Source organism: Lipotes vexillifer, unplaced genomic scaffold (assembly GCF_000442215.2).
Source record: "Lipotes vexillifer unplaced genomic scaffold, Lipotes_vexillifer_v1.1 scaffold897, whole genome shotgun sequence".
Taxonomy (NCBI): domain Eukaryota; kingdom Metazoa; phylum Chordata; class Mammalia; order Artiodactyla; family Lipotidae; genus Lipotes; species Lipotes vexillifer.
Genome location: NW_006785587.1, coordinates 745,579 through 766,990, shown reverse-complemented (window position 1 = coordinate 766,990; position 21,412 = coordinate 745,579). Strand labels below are relative to the sequence as shown.

At 40.5% G+C, this 21,412-nt stretch overlaps 2 protein-coding genes across 2 annotated transcripts in view; one reads left to right on the top strand and one right to left on the bottom strand.

Moving 5' to 3' along the window:
* Positions 1–381: 381 nt before the first annotated feature.
* LOC103077733 (vomeronasal type-2 receptor 1-like) overlaps positions 382–21,412 on the bottom strand; it is a 31,442-nt gene continuing 10,411 nt past the window's right edge. Inside the window, 4 exon segments of the mRNA XM_082931106.1 lie at positions 382–1,422; positions 1,424–1,464; positions 3,310–3,435; positions 17,754–17,979. Coding sequence (XP_082787232.1) covers positions 382–1,422; positions 1,424–1,464; positions 3,310–3,435; positions 17,754–17,979 — 1,434 coding nt within the window.
* On the top strand, positions 18,194–20,219 carry LOC103077198 (RNA-binding protein with serine-rich domain 1-A-like). The gene is given in 4 exon segments (XM_082931105.1): positions 18,194–18,231; positions 19,106–19,247; positions 19,249–19,693; positions 19,696–20,219. Coding segments are annotated over 4 exon segments (1,149 nt in total).

Sequence of the window (21,412 nt, the reverse complement as noted above, 5' to 3'; positions counted from 1 at the left end):
ACATGGGGAGGGGGAAGGGTAAGCTGGGACAAAGTGAGAGAGTGGCATGGACATATATACACTACCAAATGTAAAATAGATATAGCTAGTGGGAAGCAGCCACATAGCACAGGGAAATCAGCTCAGTACTTTGTGACCACCTAGAGGCGTGGGATAGGGAGGGTGGGAGGGAGACGCAAGAGGTAGGAGATATGAGGATATATGTATATGTATAGCTGATTCACTTTGTTATACAGCAGAAACTAGCACACCATTGTAAAGCAATTATACTCCAATAAAGATGTTAAAAAAAATAGTAACAGTTATTCGAATTCTTGCTAAATGGTATAAGACTTCACATGCCATGCTTTGACTACACTACCAGAACCCAAATCCTCAGAATTACCCCAGAACATCAGGCAGCTGCTGTGGGAACCACCTGAAAGGGAATGTTGAACCATACCACCATTGCAGCTCTGAGGGACACATGCAACCCATGACTCTACTCATCCAAACAGTTGACACCATGGTATTGTTGAGCTCACTGCTCACAGAGGCTGAAGTCAGTTGGATGTTCTTATCTACAGTGGGAACTCTTCCACCAACAATTTCATCCGTGTTCCTCTTTGGCCTCAGCAAAATAATGAAGCACTTGGCAGCAAATATACAACCCAACAAACCATAGCTGGATGCCAAGATTGCAAATATTTCCATGGCCACTTTAAATTTGCCTTTGGTGCTCAAGTAAGCAGGGACAAAAGAGATGCAGACAATAAAAAAGACCAGCATCCCAAAGGTGATGCATTTTCCTTCATAGTAATTATCCAGCAACTGGCGAGCCACAAGAGTTGTAAGAAAGCACAGCAAGGCCAAGAAGACATCCATCCCAAATACAGAGCACAAAAATTCTACAGAACCTTCGTAACATTCCAGAATAATCTTTATATTTTGAGATTCCATGTTCTTGTACACCCTTGGGGGTTCTAATACTAAGTAGGCTGTACATATGCCAATTTCGACTAGAACAGAGATTAGCACAATGATTTTCCAATAAAGAGGGTGGATGGATATAAGTCGGGTTTTGGATTTGGAAATTCTGTAGGCTAAAAACAGTGAAATAGTCTTTCCAAGAATGCAAGACAGGGAAAGTGAAAAGCCCAGTGCCAGAGTGACCTGACGGGCCATGCAGGACCAGATGTATGGCTTGCCAATGAAGAACATGGAAGACACCAACATGATGACAAGAGAAACCTGAATGAGAAAGCTCGGCTCCCAGTCATTGGCAGTCACGAGCGGAGTGTGTCTGTATATCACATACACAACTGTGACTGCTGAAACCACAAGTGCCCCAGAGATGGAGAGAATGACAAGCATGAATCCCAGGACCTCATCATAAGCAAGGAATTCCACCTCTTTCAGCACACACTCGCGCTTTTGTGCATTTGGACCAATAGTCTTCACCACATTGTTCACACTCCCTTTGACCTAATGAACAAAGAACAGAGGACTGACTGCAAAGAAATCCACTTGTCCCCTTCAGCTGCGAATAGCCCAGAGGAGCCAAAGGCCTAATGCAAGACTCACTGAAATTTTCTATAGAGAATAGATAATATCTAAAAAAAAAAAAAAAAGCAGTGATAAAATGGTCTTTAGGGTGTGCAGCTAACATACAGATTGAGAATTGATTTCAATTTTGGAAATTCAGTCTCCCGTCTTGGTTTCAGCTTGGTTTCAGGCATGGGCCTTTTTCAGTAAGATGCCTCTTTCTTTTTCTTCCAATTATCTAATTGAGAAGGGAGGTGTGTACCCTCATAAGCCCAAGAACAATCCACAAATATATGAGAACATTAAAGCTACAAAGGTGAAACAATCAAGAGTACTGTGACAGGGATACAGTTGATTAAAATACGAGGGTTTTCAATCTTGCATTCAGCTTCTCCTCCACCTACTGAAGAGAATTTTGTCTTTGCCCACTCAGCTTTCCTCTCCTCACCCTCCAGATACAGATTTGAGAGAAGAGGTAAAGAAAGGTTGAGAATTAGAAGAAAGGAAACAAAAACAAACACGTTGACTAAGGTTGAAAAAACTTTTGGGGCATTTAGCTGGGCAGAGGCTCTAAAGGAGAATATTGCAACATAAGAAAAAATCTGAGATGAATGTGTGGTAGATTATGAAATGGATCTCTTCACTGTTCTATGAGAGATGCAGGTAAAGACTGGAATTCCCTTTCAATCACGTCCAACTGCTGGATTGGACTCCTCTTGTTGTTTCTGTGCAGAGACTGGGCCACATGGGGTCCAAGGAGTTGTTCAGATTACCTCGTGCTTGTTTTCCATTTGTGGAAAATTTTACATTTTTAAAATCCTTTTTTAACTAAATTGCTATAGAGGGCCTTTTGGCAAGAGACATACAATTTGTTATCTTGAACAGAAGGTAGAGATAAAAATAAACCTGCTGCAACATGCTCCATAGGGCTAAGCATACCAAGCCCAACTAAAATTCTGGTCAAGAACAGCAACTCAACAGGTTGTAGTGAAAAATTCATAGAGCAGTAGATATAGAATCCACTTGTCCTACAGACTTTGAGTAATTATGGTCTTTGCCTTTAGGGATGTACTTCTAAATCTTATATTTCTAAATTAGAGATAATTCTGTAAAACAAAGAACTGTAATTCACTTATTTACTACTCATTCACATTTTTCCATAACTAATATTTAATCTATTTCAGAAACTGAAATAATTTTAAATACTTTATTTTTTTCGAACCCACGTATTCATACTTCTCATTTCATCTAAAAAAAATTTTCCCCTCTTAAATTCATGAATGTTGGTCTTTTTCCCAAATGTAGCAGCTTTGGAACTAAAACTGCCCTGGTCCAGGAAGATCCCACATGCCATGGAGCAACTAAGCCTGTGTGCCACAACTACTGAGCCTGTGCTCTAGAGCCCGCGAGGCACAACTACTGAGCCCACATGCCACAACTACTGAAGACCGCGCACCTAGAGCCCATACTCTGCAACAAGAGAAGCTACCACAATGAGAAGCCTGCGCACCACAATGAAGAGTAGCCCCCGCTCGCTGCAACTAGAGAAAGACCACGCGTAGCAACAAAGACCCAAAAATAAATAAAAACAAATATATTTATATTAAAAAAACGCAATGTTATAATTTTTTGCACTGCACAGAACATCCAATAGTTTGATTGATTATAATTTTTGTCATAAGTTTTTCACATCTATTTATAAAGAAGGCTCCCAAGGCCCTCTTTGCCTGAACATGTTTAATCTCCTTCCATTTTAATATCAGTGAAAAAAATGACCATCTCTACCTGGTTCCCGTGACACATGCCCATCAGCACACAGGATGCAGTCAAAGCAACATACTGGTTCCCCATGACGAATTCGCTTCCGGGTCCCAGGCTGACACAGGTCAGTACACACTGAATGGGAAAGCTAGCAAAGACAAATACAATGCATGTAACAAAGCCCTTTGTCTCTACCTTGCCAGGCTAAGAAAGTTTCCACCTGGATTTCTGTGGAAATTTTGCAATATCTTGGGAAACCCAGGATAGCTGGGCAAGGATAACAAAGAGAATAATAACATGGAAAGCCTAGAGGAATTTTGCTAAAAGTCCTATAGTTGATTCTAGAAATGGGATTCTAGAAAAGTCCTGTGGTTGATTCTAGAAATTATCAAAGCTAATCCCAAACCTAACTCTTTCCAACCTTGAAGACTCAGACCAGGCTCCATGTCCATGGGGCTCTGAGGAGAGGATAATTTGTCAAGTCTGTTTCTGCTTGAGAGGGGACCCCAAGAATCATCTTGAGTGCCTGAGAAAGACTTCTTCTCAGCAAGGTCATCCCAACACAGTCTGAAGATGTGTCATACAGAATCAGTACAAAATAACAATGAAAGGTCTATTCCATGTGGAAAATTGTATGGCAAAAAGGAAAAGTGGACAAGGCACAGCACTGGAATATTTTCTCACAAAAAGAGCTTAGAAAACCCAGCGGTAAACATAGGTCTCCCTTTACATTCTACATGGTTGTGCACATTGAAACCCACTATAACTGCAATGTTTGTAAATCGGTTTATATCTAAATGTAAATGAGGAGCTTCCTATTTAAAAAGGAGAGAAGCTGTATTTCTCCATTAAGCAAAGATTCATTTTGGAAAGTGAAAAGATTCATTTTGGAAATCAGAATTTTCCTATGTTGAGTTTCCCAAGATAAATCTGAATTAGATAACAATGGAAAATATCAGAAATCTATGAGCTCAGTTATGGTATGTAAGATTACTTAAGTATGTATTGCTAAACACAATAGATAGGCTTCTTAAAAGGGTTGTGTGTGTGCACACGCGCATGCGTGCGTGCGTGCGTGTGTGCGTGCGTGTGTATCACCACAGAATGACTGTATTTCCTCTCTCCTGACCCAGTGTTCTGAAAAGGGCTCTCCATATACATTTCTTTGAAAATCATCACAGTAAGCTGATGTCTTTTTGTTCTGTTTCTCAGTATCCCTTCCCTTCTCAACCTTCATGATATAGCTTCCAGCCCACTCACCTCACTAAAATGTTTCTTGCCAAGTCTGACAGCTCTTCCTCTAGTACCATTCTCCTTTCTCTCTCTTGGATATCTGGCACTCTTGATCAACTCCTCCTTGAGAGGCAGGCTCCTTTGGCTTCCATTGGGTCCTTTTATTTCTTCTGTTGGTTCTACTTCCTCTACCTACCTCATCACTGTGGGTGTTGTTTGTTTGTTTGTTGTTTTGGCTCTAGTCCTTGATCCTCTGCTTTTATCTCTCAATATAAAGCAGCTCATTCATTCTCTTGTCTTCAACAAGCACCTCTACCTAAGAACATCCAAAACTTGACTGTAGCACCAACTTTTCCCACCTGACCTCTAATTCCATATCCTAAACTCCCAACATGTCCCTACTCTGAGATTCCACCATCACCTCAAATTCAACATGTCCAAAACTACCCCCATTTACCCTATTCCTCCTCCCGAATTCCCTATTTCTGTCACTGACACCACCAGTCTCACCCATCATCTCCAACCGTATCTTCTATTACTTGCCTACACATACCTTCACTCAGGCCCATCTGCTTACCAACCTCCAGATTCAGTTTATTATCATGAGTTAAATCATGCCTTATACCATCTACTAATCATTGGTGCAGGACACTTCCAAGGCCAGTCCATCAGCAAATCCAGTGGATTTTACTCTTGTCCCCTTCAGTCTATTTGCAACATGGCAGATAGAATAATTCTGTAAACTCTAAGTTGGATCATGACTCTCCTCTGTCAAAACTCTTCCATGGCTCCCCATTTCACTCAAAGTAAAAGCCAAAGTCCTTCAACAGCCCACAAGGCTCTATGTGATCTGACCCTCTCTCACCCCTCTTACCTCCTCTCCCACTACTCTCTCTCTCTCTCTCTAACTCTTTCCAGCCACACTGAACTCTTTCCTGTTCTTCTAAAATGCCAAAAATACTCCTACCTCAGGGTTTAAAAGTTGCTGTTTCCTCTGCTTGGAATGCTCTCCCCCTAGATAATGCATGGATTCACTGTCTTTTCAGTTTTCATTCAAATGTCACCCCAGTGAGGCCTTCCCTGACCACACTATGTGATATTACAACACTCCCGCCAGCACCCTCTATCTCAATCCCTGCTATTTTTCTCTCCCTAACACTATCATCCATTAAAATACTATATAACTTATTTATTTATCTTGTATATTGCCTGTCTCTTCCCACTGAAATGTTAGTCCCATTAGGCAGGGATTTGTTCTGTTTTGTACATTAACACATCCCCAGTTCCTAGAACAGTGTCTAGTACGTATAATATTGTGTTCAATAAATATCTGTTCAATTAATTAATGATTAGATTTTAAGCGCTGCGAGGGCAGTGATATTTTGGCAGTGCTTAACACAGAGGTCGACTCATAGCACATGCTTAGTGAATTTGTACTGAATTACATTTGAACCAATTTCATTATACAAATATAACCTTGGGAATACCCTGGCGGTCCAGTGGTTAGGACTCCGAACGTTCACTGAGGATGGCACGGGTTCAATCCCTGGTCGGGGAACTAAAATCCCACAAGCCGCACAGCATGGCCGGGGGAAGTATAAAATAAAATTTACTAAAAAAAACAAAACTAACCCTAATTTTAATAAAGATGAGAAAAATAAAATTACTATGCTCTAATGAAACATTATTAAAATAGAAATCTACTAGTACATTTTACTACTTTTCTATCAATTTTCAGTAGAATGAGCATTCTATGAACTCTGCTTATACAATCAGTAGCATCTTCTCTTGTTTCATGCAAAACATTATATTGAGCACCTGCTCTATGGCTAGCACCAGGAATACAAAAGGGAAGAGTCTCAGGCCCCATTCAGGGAGAGGGCTCTGGGCCACAGAAGGTGGTTTATATGCTAGGCCTAGGGCAGCTCTGTCTTTCTGCAATGATGGAAGTGTTATATACCTGTATTATCCAATATGGTAGCCCCTAGCCACACGTGGCGGTTGAGTACTTGGAATGTAGCTAATGTGACTAAGGAAGCAAATTTTTAATTTTAGTTAATTTTAATTTTAAAAGCTACATGTGGCTAGGGACAACTGTATTGGACAGAGCAGCTTTAAGCCAAAGAAATAAAATGCAGAAGAACTATGGCCCCTACAGTGGCAAACATTAAGTTTTGATTTTTATCTTGCCAAAATGTATTCAAGAGCTGCTTAAGGTCGGGTTAAGAAAGGGAGGAGCTAGCGTGTATGCATGTATGTATGTGTGTATGTATCTGTGAGTATACATGAGTCTGTATATGTTCATTGATACCCATGGAAAACCAAGGACTAAAAAAAGAGATAAAAAGATCCTCTTGCTATCTGGCACAGCATAGGCGCTTGGAAATCTTAATTTTCTTGTATTCTTATGTCCTTTCCCAGTATGATTCAGAAGACTACTTGGGGATCTCAGATCCCAGGTCAAAAGGGCCACACAAGAAGAGGGAAGATACATGAATAAGAAACAAGATGAAGAAAGACATCCTCCCCCCCCAAAATGTCTTGAAGAAGCAAAGAAAAACTGCTGGCTGTCCTGACACCCACTTATAGCTCTCTCTCACTCCTGCTGCTTCCTCCAGAAGATTCACATGGAAGATTAAATTGCCAATGCTCTTCCACCACCCTATCGGTTTACTGTAACACTACAGATAAACACTAAACTGGAATATCAAAAGCCCTACAGTTCTTCTCTCCTAGAACTAATATTTCATTAAGGGTAAAAAGTTCAGCGGTCTGGTAAGTGATGAGGTTTCCCCAGTGCTTCTCTAGGTGTTATCTTTACATTGTGTAACCAGGGCACCCTGTCTCTAGCTTCTCTTCTAAAATGTTCAGAGCTGCAGTTCTGCAGAGCAAAGCCCGCCTGTTGCTATAGGAAATAAATTGTAATAATAATGAATAATAATTCATTATTAATAACAGTAATAATGAATATTATTGATATATAATATGATAATGAAATGATAATAATAATGAAAATAACAGCTTTTTATCTGGAGTAAGTACTTTACAACCAAATCTTCAAACCTCATATCCACTGCTTTCCAGAACGATTTTGAAAATAATTTTTTAAAAAATTTTGAAAGTTATGAAACTCACCCTTTTCTCCTATAATTTCTCAATAAAGGATTTTTTGAATGATATATTAAAGCTTATTGACATGTCTATGCACCCATGTATATATATATAAATATATATATATATATATATATAAATATATATATATATATATATATATATATATATATATATATACACTATACTGGAAGCTAATGTTCCTTACATCAAATTATATTATGAACTTGTAAATCCTACTTCGCATTCTTTGACCCTGGGAATAAATAAGAAAAAAAAAAGGAGGAAGAAATAAAGTTCCTCCAGAACTATGGTCAGAGAGGGAAGGGAAGGACTTCTAGGTTGTCCCAGGGTAATGGTAACTACTAAACTGTGAATCTTTCCACACATTCTCTGAAAAACACCATACAGATTTTAAAGAAAAAAAGTAAATAAAACCACACATGACCCACAACTTCAGCATCATAAAGAGCCTGAAAATATTATAAATTTCAAAGTAATTATAACTAGAGAAATAGCCATTAAATTCTAGCAAGGCCACCACTAGAGCTCCCTCCTCATCCCTAGGTGTATGGGAAATGATGGAACTCTGGGGAAACTATGCAGAACAGAGTAAGGGGGAGCAGACAAGCTAAGGTTATTGGAGAGTAGACAAAACATTCCTAGAAAGAAAATGTCAGGCTATAGGGCAAGGTCTTGAAGGTGGGACTCAAAGTGATGGTTTCACCCCTGCAGTGAGACCAGAAAGTATACAGAGGGAGAAGTGATAGAAAGGGTAAAAAGTAAGAAAGAAAAATTAAGAACTCCATAGAAACAAGAGTGAACCATAAAATCAAAAGACAAGTTAAGCCTTCCCTTTCCACACAAAAGTCATCTCTTAAATAAATTGCTCTGCACTCTACTAACAGAAGAAGGCAGTCTTAATATAGAGACTTGTGATCCACCCAAACCCACATCCTTGTCCATAGAAACAACTAAAGATAGAATTGTGCCTCCATATAAGTTTACTATAGGAAGAAAACAAAAAATGAAAATCGAAACATTGCAGCAGAAGAGGATGTGGAGAAAAGGGAACCCTCCTACACTGTTGATGCGAATGTAAATTGATACAGCCACTATGGAGAACAGTATGGAGGTTCCTTAAAAAACTAAAAACAGAACTACCATATGACCCAGCAATCTCACTCCTGGGCATATTCCCAGAGAAAACCATAATTCAAAAAGACACATGCACCCCAATGTTCATTGCAGCTCTATTTGCAATAGCCAGGACATGGAAGCAACCTAAAAGTCCATTGACAGATGAATAGATAAAGATGTGGGGAAGATGGCGGAAGAGTAAGACACGGAGATCACCTTCCTCCCCACAGATACATCAGAAATACATCTACACGTGGAACAGCTCCTACAGAACACCTACGGAATGCTGGCAGAAGACCTCAGACCTCCCAAAAGGCAAGAAACCCCCCACGTATCTGGGTAGGGCAAAAGAAAAAAGAATAAACAGAGACAAAAGGATAGGGACAGTACCTGCACCAGCGAGAGGCAGCTGTGAAGGAGGAGAGGTTTCCACACACTAGGAAGCCCCTTCGCGGGTGGAGACTGCGGGTGGCAGAGGGGGAAAGCTTCGGAGCCGCGGGGGAGAGCACAGAAACAGGGGTGCAGGGGGCAAAGTGGAGATATTCCGGCACAGTGGATCGGTGCCGACCGGCACTCACCAGCCCGAGAGGCTTGTCTGCTCACCCGCTGGGGCGGGTGGGGCTGGGAGCTGAGGCTCGGGCTTCGGTTGGAGCGCAGGGAGAGGACAAGTGTTGGCGGCGAGAACACAGCCTGCAGGGCGTTAGTGCGCCACGGCTGGCCGGGAGGGAGTCCAGAGAAAAGTCTGGACCTGCCGAAGAGGCAAGAGACTTTTTCTTCCCTCTTTGTTTCCTGGTGCGAGAAGAGAGGGGATTAAGAATGCTGCTTTAAGGAGCTCCAGTGACAGACGCGAGCCGCGGCAAAAAGCGCGGACCCCAGAGACGGGCATGAGACGCTAAGGCTGCTGCTGCCGCCACCAAGAAGCCTGTGTGCGAGCACAGGTCACTGTCCACACCCCCCTTCCGGGGAGCCTGTGCAGCCCGCCACTGCCAGGGTCCCGGGATCCAGGGACAACTACCCCGGGAGAACGCACAGTGCGCCTCAGGCTGGTGCAACGTCATGCCTGCCTCTGCCGCCGCAGGCTCGCCCCGCACTCCATGCCCCTCCCTCCCCCCGGCCTGAGTGAGCCAGAGCCACCGAATCACCTGCTCCTTTAACCCCATCCCGGCTGAGCGAAGAAAAGACGCCCTCCGGCCACCTACACGCAGAGGAGGGGCCAAATCCAAAGCTGAGCCCCTGGGAGCTGCGAGAACAAAGAAGAGAAAGGGAAATCTCTCCCAGCAGCCTCAGAAGCAGCGGATTAAAGCTCCACAATCAACTTCATGTACCCTGCATCTGTGGAATATATGAATAGACAACGAATCATCCCAAATTAAGGAGGTGGACTTTGAGAGCAAGATTTATGATTCGTTCCCCTTTTCCTTTTTTTGTGAGTGTGTATGTGTATGCTTCTGTGTGAGATTTTGTCTGTATAGCTTTGCTTCCACCATTTGGTCCTAGGGCTCTATCTGTCCATTTTTTGTTTTTTTTTAAATTTTTTTCTCTTAATAATTATTTTCTTTATTTTAATAACTTTATTATATTTTATCTTACTTTAACATCATTCTTTCTTTTTTCCTTCCTTCCCTCCTTCCTTCCTTCCTTCCTCCCTCCTTCCCTCCATCCTTTTTTCTTTCTTTCTTTCTTTCTTTCTTACTTTCTTTCTACTTCTACTAATTCTTTCTTTCTACTTCTTCTGCCTTTTATTCTGAGCCGTGTGGATGAAAGGCTCTTGGTGCTGCAGCCAGGAGTCAGTGCTGTGCCTCTGAGGTGGAAGAGCCAACTTCAGAACACTGGTCCACAAGAGACCTCCCAGCTCCACATAATATCAAATGGCGAAAATCTCCCAGAGATCTCCATCTCAACAACAGCACCAAGTTTCACGCAACGACCAGCAAGCTACAGTGCTGGACATCCTATGCCAAACAACTGGAAAGAGAGGAACACAACCCCACCCATTATCAGAGAGGCTGCCTAAAATCATAATAAGTCCACAGACACCCCAAAACACACCACCAGACGTGGACCTGCCCACCAGAGAGACAAGATCCAGCCTCATCCACCAGAACACAGGCACTAGTCCCCTATACCAGGAAGCCTACACAACCCACTGAACCAACCTTAGCCACTGAGGACAGACACCAAAAACAACGGGAACTACGAACCCGCAGCCTGCAAAAAGGAGACCCCGAACACAGTAAGATAAGCAAAATGAGAAGACAGAAAAACACACAGCAGATGAAGGAGCAAGATAAAAACCCACCAGACCTAACAAATGAAGAGGAAATAGGCAGTCCACCTGAAAAAGAAGTCAGAATAATGATAGTAAAGATGATCCAAAATCTTGGAAATAGAATAGACAAAATGCAAGAAACATTTAACAAGGACCTAGAAGAACTAAAGATGAAACAAACAATGAAAAACAACACAATAAATGAAATGAAAAAGACTCTAGATGGGATCAATAGCAGAATAACTGAGGCAGAAGAACGGATAAGTGACCTGGAAGATAAAATAGTGGAAATAACTACTGCAGAGCAGAATAAAGAAAAAAGAATGAAAAGAACGGAGGACAGTCTCAGAGACCTCTGGGACAACATTAAATGCACCAACATTCGAATTATAGGGGTTCCAGAAGAAGAAGAGAAAAAGAAAGGGACTGAGAAAATATTTCAAGAGATTATAGTTGAAAACTTCCCTAATATGGGAAAGGAAATAGTTAATCAAGTCCAGGAAGCACAGAGAGTCCCATACAGGATAAATCAAAGGAGAAATATGCCAAGACACATATTAATCAAACTGTCAAAAATTAAATACAAAGAAAACATATTAAAAGCAGCAAGGGAAAAACAACAAATAACACACAAGGGAATCCCCATAAGGTTAACAGCTGATCTTTCAGCAGAAACTTTGCAAGCCAGAAGGGACTGGCAGGACATATTTAAAGTGATGAAGGAGAAAAACCTGCAACCAAGATTACTCTACCCAGCAAGGATCTCATTAGATTTGATGGAGAAAATAAAACCTTTACAGACAAGCAAAAGCTGAGAGAGTTGAGCACCACCAAACCAGCTCTACAACAATGCTAAAGGAACTTCTCTAGGCGAGAAACACAAGAGAAGGAAAAGACCTACAATAATGAACCCATAACAATTAAGAATATGGGAATAGGAACATACATATTGATAATTACCTTAAATGTAAATGGACTAAATGCTCCCACCAAAAGACACAGATTGGCTGAATGGATACAAAAACAAGACCCATATATTTGCTGTCTACATGAGACCCACTTCAGACCTAGAGACACATACAGACTGAAAGTAAGGGGATGGAAAAAGATACTCCATGCAAATGGAAACCAAAAGAAAGCTGGAGTAGCAATTCTCATATCAGACAAAATAGACTTTAAAATAAAGACTATTAGAAGAGACCAAGAAGAACACTACATAATGATCGAGGGATCGATCCAACAAGAAGATATAACAATTGTAAATATTTATGCACCCAGCATAGGAGCACCTCAATACATAAGGCAAATACTAACAGCCATAAAAGGGGAAATCGACAGTAACACATTCATAATAGGGGACTTTAATACCCCACTTTCACCAATGGACAGATCATCCAAAATGAAAATAAATAAGGAAACACAAGCTTTAAATGATACATTAAACAAGATGGACTTAATTGGTATTTATAGGACAGTCCATCCAAAAACAACAGAATACACATTTTTCTCAAGTGCTTATGGAACATTCTCCAGGATAGATCATATCTTGGGTCACAAAGCAAGCCCTGGTAAATTTAAGAAAATTGAATCTGTATCAAGTATCTTTTCCGACCACAGCACTATAAGACTAGATACCAATTACAGGAAAAGATCTGTAAAAAATACAAACACATGGAGGCTAAACAATACACTACTTAATAACGAAGTGATCACTGAAGAAATCAAAGAGGAAATTAAAAAATACCTAGAAACAAATGACAGTGGAGACACGACGACCCAAAATCTATGGAATGCATCAAAAGGACTTCTAAGAGGGAAGTTTATAGCAATACAATCCAACCTTAAGAAACAGGAAATATCTCGAATAAACAACCTAACCTTGCACCTAAAGCAATTAGAGAAAGAAGAACAAAAAAACCCCAAAGTTAGCAGAAGGAAAGAAATCATAAAAATCAGGTCAGAAATAAATGAAAAAGAAGTGAAGGAAACGATAGTAAAGATCAATAAAACTAAAAGGTGGTTATTTGAGAAGATAAACAAAATTGATAAACCATTAGCCAGACTCATCAAGAAAAACTGGAAGACTCAAATCAATAGAATTAGAAATGAAAAAGGAGAAGTAACAACTGACACTGCAGAAATACAAAAGATCATGAGAGATTACAACAAGCAACTCTATGCCAATAAAACTGCCAACCTGGAAGAAATGGACAAATTCTTAGAAATGCACAACCTGCCAAGACTGAATCAGGAAGAAATAGGAAATATGAACAGACCAATCACAAGCACTGAAATTGAAACTGTGAGTAAAAATCTTCCAACAAACAAAAGCCCAGAGCCAGATGGCTTCACAGGCGAATTCTATCAAACATTTAGAGAAGAGCTAACACCTATCCTTCTGAAACTCTTCCAAAATATAGCAGAGGGAGGAACACTCCCAAACTCTTTCTACGAGGCCACCATCACCCTGATACCAAAACCAGACAAGGATGTCACAAAGAAAGAAAACTACAGGCCAATATCACTGATGAACATAGACGCAAAAATCCTCAACAAAATACTAGGAAACAGAATCCAACAGCACATTAAAAGGATCATACACCATGATCAAGTGTGGTTTATTCCAGGAATGCAAGGATTCTTCAGTATATGCAAATCAATGTGATAAACCATATTAACAAATTGAAGGAGGAAAACCATATGATCATCTCAATAGATCCAGAGAAAGCTTTCGACAAAATCAACACCCATTTATGATAAAAACTCTGCAGAAAGTAGGCATAGAGGGAACTTTCCTCAACATAATAAAGGCCATATATGACAAACCCATAGCCAACGTCATCCTCAATGGTGAAAAACTGAAAGCATTTCCACTAAGATCAGGAACAAGACAAGGTTGCCCACTCTCACCACTCTTATTCAACATAGGTTTGGAAGTTTTAGCCACAGCAATCAGAGAAGAAAAGGAAATAAAAGGAATCCAAATCGGAAAAGAAGAAGTAAAGCTGTCACTGTTTGCAGATGACATGATACTATACACAGAGAAACCCAAAGATGCTACCAGAAAACTACTAGGGCTAATCAGTGAATTTGGTAAAGTAGCAGGATACAAAATTAATGCACAGAAATCTCTGGCATTCCTATATACTAATGATGAAAAACCTGAATATGAAATCAAGAAAACACTCCCATTTACCACTGCAACAAAAAGAATAAAATATCTAGGAATAAACCTACCTAAGGAGACAAAAGACCTGTATGCAGATAATTATAAGACACTGATGAAAGAAATTAAAGATGATACAAATAGATGGAGAGATATACCATGTTCTTGGATTGGAAGAATCAACATTGTGAAAATGACTCCACTACCCAAAGCAATGTACAGATTCAATGCAACCCCTATCAAACTACCACTGGCATTTTTCACAGAACTAGAACAAAAAATTTCACAATTTGTATGGAAACACAAAAGACCCCAAATAGCCAAAGCAATCTTGAGAACGAAAAACAGAGCTGGAGGAATCAGGCTCCCTGACTTCAGACTATACTACAAAGCTACAGTAATCAAGACAGTATGGTACTGGCACAAAAACAGAAAAATAGCTCAGTGGAACAGGATAGAAAGCCCAGAGATAAACCCACGCACATTTGGTCTCCTATTTTTGATAAAGGAGGCAGGAATGTACAGTGGAGAAAGGACAGCCTCTTCAATAAGTGGTGGTGGGAAAACTGGACAGGTACATGTAAAAGTATGAGATTAGATCACTCCCTAACACCATACACAAAAATAAGCTCACAGTGGATTAAAGACCTAAATGTAAGGCCAGAAACTGTCAAACTCTTAGAGGAAAATATAGGCAGGACACTCTGTGACATAAATCACAGCAAGATCCTTTTTGACCCACCTCCTAGAGAAATGGAAATAAAAACAAAAATAAACAAATGGGACCTAATGAAACTTCAAAGCTTTTGCACAGCAAAGGAAACCATAAACAAGACCAAAAGACAACCCTCAGAATGGGAGAGAATATTTGAAAATGAAGCAACTGACATAGGATTAATCGCCAAAATATACAAGCAGCTCATGCAGCTTAATAACAAAAAAACAAACAACCCAATCCAAAAATAGGCAGAAGACCTAAATAGACATTTCTCCAAAGAAGATATACAGACTGCCAACAAACACATGAAAGAATGCTCAACATCACTAATCATTAGAGAAATGCAAATCAAAACTACAATGAGATATCATCTCACACCGGTCAGAATGGCCATCATCAAAAAATCTAGAAACAATAAATGCTGGAGAGGGTGTGGAGAAAAGGGAACCCTCTTGTCCTGTTGGTGGGAATGTGAATTGATACAGCCACTGTGGAGAACAGTATGGAGGTTCCTTAAAAAACTAAAAATAGAACTACCATATGACCCAGCAATCCCACTACTGGGCACATACCCTGAGAAAACCATAATTCAAAAAGAGTCATGTACCAAAATATTCACTGCAGCTCTATTTACAATAGCCCGGAGATGGAAACAACCTACGTGTCCATCATCGGATGAATGGATAAAGAAGATGTGGCACATATATACAATGGAATATTACTCAGCCATAAAAAGAAACGAAATTGAGCTATTTGTAATGAGGTGGATAGACCTAGAGTCTGTCATACAGAGTGAAGTAAGTTAGAAAGAGAGAGACAAATACCGTATGCTAACACATATATATGGAATTTAAGAAGAAAAAATGTCATGAAGAACCTAGGGGTAAGACAGGAATAAAGACACAGACCTACTAGAGAATGGACTTGAGGATATGGGCAGGGGGAAGGGTAAGCTGTGACAAAGCGAGAGAGAGGCATGGACATATATACACTACCAAACGTAAAGTAGATAGCTAGTGGGAAGCAGCCGCATAGCACAGGGAGCTCAGCTCGGTGCTTTGTGGCTGCCTGGAGGGGTGGGATAGGTAGGGTGGGAGGGAGGGAGATGCAAGAGGGAAGAGATATGGGAACATATGTATATATATAACTGATTTATTTTGTTGTATAGCAGAAACTAACACACCATTGTAAAGCAATTATACTCCAATAAAGATGTTAAAAAAAAGATATCGTACATATATACAATGGAATACTAATCAGCCATAAAAAAAATAATAATAATGCATTTGCAGCAACATGGATGGACCTAGAGATTGTCATACTGAGCAAAGTAAGTTAAACAGAGAAAGGCAAATATCATAAGATATCACTTATATGGGGAATCTAAAAAAGGCTACAAATTAACTTGTCTACAAAACAGAGAAAGTTACAGATGTAGAAAACAAACTTATGGTTACCAGGGGGTAATGGGGGGGAGGGCTAAATTGGGAGGTTGGGATTGACATATACATACTACTATATATAAAATAGATAACTAACAAGGACCTACTGTATAGCACAGGTAACTGTACTCAATACTCTGTAATGGCCTATATGGGAAAGGAATCTAAAAGAGTGGATATATGTATATGTATAACTGATTTACTCTACTGTACACATGAAACTATCACAACATTGTAAAGCAACTATACTCCAATAAAAATTTTTTTTAGAAAGCTTAAAATAGAGCTACCACATGATCCTGCAATCCCACTCCTGGGCATATATCCAGAGAAAACCATAATTCAAAAAGATACTTTCACCCCAATGTTCATTGCAGAAAGAGAAAGACAAATACCATATGATATAACTTATATGTGGAATCTGAAATACGATACAAATGAACATATCTAGGAAACAGAAACAGACTCACAGATACAGAGTACAGACTTGTGGTTGCCAAGAGGGAGGGGGGTGGGGGAGGGAAGGATTGGGAGTTTGGGATTAGCAGATGCTAACTATTGTATATAGGATGGATAAACAACAAGGTCCTACTGTGTAGCACACAGAACTGTATTCAATATCCTGTGATAAACCATAATGGAAAAGAAAAGTATATATATATATAACTGAATCACTTTGCTGTATAGCAGAAATTAACACAATATTGTAAATCAACAATACTTTAATAAAATTTTTTAAAAAATAATCCAGTAAGTTAAAATTCCCCTCTAAAACGTACACACACAACCATTAAGCAGAAGAATACTATAACACTTTAAATAGATATCCTAGCATTTCAATTAAGTATTCTCAGAAAAGCACTTGTAGATGTCAAAAATATCTCGAACCAGATATTTTAAAATTTAAAACATCAATGGATATAAGACTGGAAGAAATGAAAAAAGTTCATTTATCTCAGGAAAGAAACTATTTCAAAAATTAAGATAAAAGTCACAAGGTGTTCAAAATATATATACTTGAGTAAAAAGTTAATAAGGGGCATTGAATAAAGGTAGGAAAACAATAAAGAGAATAAGGATGAGATAAAGAATAAAGCAAAAATTATCAGAAAGAAAGTGAATAAAAGGAAGAGACAAAGGAAGTCAAACATTTTGGAGTACTTGAAGGAGGAAAACAAAATCATAGAACTAATATTTAAAACTATAATCAAAAAAAGTTCCAAAAACAAAAGATCTGAACCTATATATAGAAAAGATATGTATTTTAGTTGGGAAAATTAACCTGGAATAGCCAGCTCTAGGTTTCTGATATTCCATAGCACCTAAAAGAGTATAGAAATGCAATTCTCTCTATATATAAACAAAATAAGATGTCAGAGTAACTAATCTCTGATGATTCGGTGTTCCAAAATATTGTCACATTCTTAGTCATCACGAGTTCAGATTTAGAGTTTGTGAATATATATTCTCCAACCTTCACAAAGGCTATCTCTCCATTATCATCTAATTGCCAATTTAGAATATCATAGTATACAGTCACATCTCGATTACCATCAATTTCTATTCTCATTCCATTATGGGTTGTAAACTTAAGTGTCTTCAAATAATACATTAACTAGAAAAAAAGGGGGAAAAACAACAGGGAAAAAAACAATTTTTAAAAATTTGATTGCCTAGAAAACAGGGCTTATAAAGAAAATAATCTCAAAACTCGTATCTAATTCATGGGACTGAATTTTTTCCTATTCCTCTATACCTTGGCTGTCTAATACAACAGCTCCTAGCCACATATGACAATTGAAATTTGAAAAGTGGCTGGCCAAATTGCGATGGGCTATAAGGGTAAAATACACACTGGGTTGCAAAAGTTAGTTCAAAAAAATGTAAACTCTCTCCTTAATAATTTCATGTAATTATTTTTATATTAAGTTATCCTGATTATGACCAAATGTTAAAGTATTATTGGGGGTTAAATAAAATATATTAAATTTAACTTCATCTGTTCCTTTTTATTTTTTAATTTGGTTACTATAAAAATTTTAATTACCTGTGTGGCTTTTAAATTTCTATTAGACAGTACTGATCTATACCAAGGTAAAGTGATGCCTAATATTTCCTAATACCTACAAACCTAGGGAAGAGAGGATATTCCCTCTTAGATTTCTTCACTAATAGGTACCAGTCTACCCTACTACCATCATTCCCTTCCCTGCATGTCAGGTGCTAGAGACAGGAAGATCAAGACCCATTCCCCACTCTTGCAAAGCTCACAGTCCAGTAGAAGGGCTAGACAAATAAACAGGTACTAATAGTAAATTCAATGTACTCTGTGTTGCTGATGTGGAAAGAGTGTTGAGAGGGCATAGATAAGGGAGTGGCTAACTAACTGCCTTAGGAAAACTGAAGGAGGTTTCCCCAGGAAGTAGCCATTTGAGCTGGGTTTTAAAAAAATTAGGCCTTCCCGCTCCCTAATCCTGACGCCAGAGCGGCGCCGGCCTCAGAGGCTGAGGAGAGGGGGAGGAGGTCACGGCGGCTGGAAGATGCTGCACTTTGGCATAAATTGCAATCGATTAAGGATCGTTTCTCAGACTCAAGTTAGAAGGGAGAGTTCAGATAAGTGAGGCCGCCATTGCTTCTTTGAACACCTCAGAAGGGGAGAATGGATTTATCAGGAGTGAAAAAGAAGAGCTTGCTAGGAATCAAAGAAAATAATACAAAAGTCCAGCACTGGGGCTCCTCAGCCGCGGTTCCAGCTCATCTTCAGCATCGAGCCGCTCAGGAAGTTCCAGCACATCCCGCAGCTCCAGCTCCGGGAGCTCGCCTGGCTCTCCCAGTCCTTGTCGGCGCAGGCAGGACAACAGGCGGCGTTCCCGCTCCAAATCCAAAACCACCCAAAAGAGATGAAAAGGAAAAGAGAAGGCGGAGCCCTTCGCCTAAACCCACCACAGTGTACATTGGAAGGCTCACCAGAAATATTTCCAAGGATCATATCATGGAGATATTCTCCACCTATGGGAAAATTTAAATGATCGACGTGCCTGTATAAAGGATGCGCCCGCATCTGTCTAAAGGCTATGCATATGTGGAGTTTGAGAATCCAGATGAGGCCGAGAAGGCGCTGAAGCACATGGACGGAGGACACATCGATGGCCAGGAGATCACTGCCACCGCGCCCGGAGATCACTGCCACCGCTGTCGTGGCTCCCTGGCCTCGGCCATCCCCCTACGCCCCGCCCCCCGGCGATTCAGCCCTCCCAGGAGAATGCTGCCACCGCCTCCCATGTGGTGCAGGTCACCCCCACGGATGAGGAGGAGGTCGCGTTCCCCTTGGCGCGGTCCCCCCGCCGCCGCAGCCGCAGGAGCCGCTCCAGCTTCAACTCCTCCCGATATGCAGGGCCACCGAAGCTCTGCCCTGTGACTTGGACTCCCATCCAACTCACTTTTGTCACTTTTCTAGCCGAAGGAGGATCGGTAGGAAAGAAATCCCTCACTCAGAGGCAGGCTTCGAAGGGGAAGGCAGTAACTGCTACATTTCCCCTGGCGGCAGAGTTCCGGCTGCAGGAGTGTTGCTGGTTTGGGGTCGTGCTTATAAAGATGCCCTCCAGTTTTCTGGCTAGAAAGCTTCCACAGTTCCTTAGAGTCAGTTTAGTGACAAAGCCAGCAGGGATGAGCAGGGGGCTCCAGGAGATGGTACAGCGCCAGCCTGGGAGCATGTTTTCCCGTTCCACAGGTGACCTGGGGCCGATCTGGTGGCCTGCTCGTGCCCTAACCTGTTGGCCTGCAGGGTCCCACAGGAAAGGGTGTGATTTTATGCAGCTGCCGTTCCAGTTAGCCTGGCCCTGCTCCTCTGCTTGAGTCCTCTTCTGACCTCTGGGGCCTAATACCCCAAATGGTTCTTTTCACGTGTACTCATGTGCATGCACACACACATCTCCCTTTCTCTCTGAAACTCGTAAGTTGAGAGCCAGCTCTGTTGGGTCATCACAGAAGCACCACCCCCCCCACGTTGTGTTGGTATTCATAGTGGTCCTGCAGGTTACCTTGGCAATGTGTACATTGCTTTTTTGGCTTTTATTGTACAGTCAGTACTATACATTTTCTGTTTTGAATTTTGTAACTTTGTGGCATTTTATATAACATTGTGTTTGTACTTTGTTGTGTAGAGAAAAGAATTGTGTTGAATAAACCTAAGATTAGAGTGCAGCTCAGAAAAAGAAAAAAAATAGTAGCAAGTTGCCTGACAAATACTGGAATCAAAGAGATTCTAAGCCAAGGGAATAATATGTGAGACAAGGGTGTGCCAAAGAGGCCATTGCTAAGAGTATAAAAGTGGATGGAGCTGACTGTACACCTATAGAATAACTTCACAGACATCAGTAGGAACCCCCTAACAAAATAATACCTCTAGTACTCTTGCTTTACCCAGTCAACCTTAGCTGGGGTAAGAGCATATGTTCTTTAGTATGAAGGTAACCAGTCTGCACTGAGATATATCCTGTGCCCTTGGTCTTTGTCAGCACCACATGCTAGACTTATGTCTCCCAATCAGAGCGCCCAGTCCAATCCTTAACCCTCCACAAACCAGAGAAACAACATAGCAGAAAGAGCCTGAATTATAGTGTATGATGATTTGGAGTCATATTTTGGCTCTGTCAAATGACATAACCTTAGGCAAGTCATATATCCTAACTAAGCATTAGTTTCCCAGTCTGTAAAAGAAGGGAAATCATCCCTGCCTTACCTCTGTCATAGAGATTAAGGTAATATAGCTAGAAGCTTTTAGTAAGTCAGTATACAAAGGTAAGTATTATAATAATCACCATCTACCAGTAGGGCTACTCCAGGTCACTTGCCCTTTTATCTCTCCCTCTTTTACTGTATGCTATTCTCAGTCAACATGAAATCTACATCAGAGTTCACAACAGGGTGACTTTTACTGCCAAGTCCACTGGTGAGAGGCATATTTTTCTTTCCCAGTCTTCAGAAGACTCAAGCAAGGAAATTTTCAAAGGCTGCAACCTTACAGCCTTTCCATAATTCCATCTGTT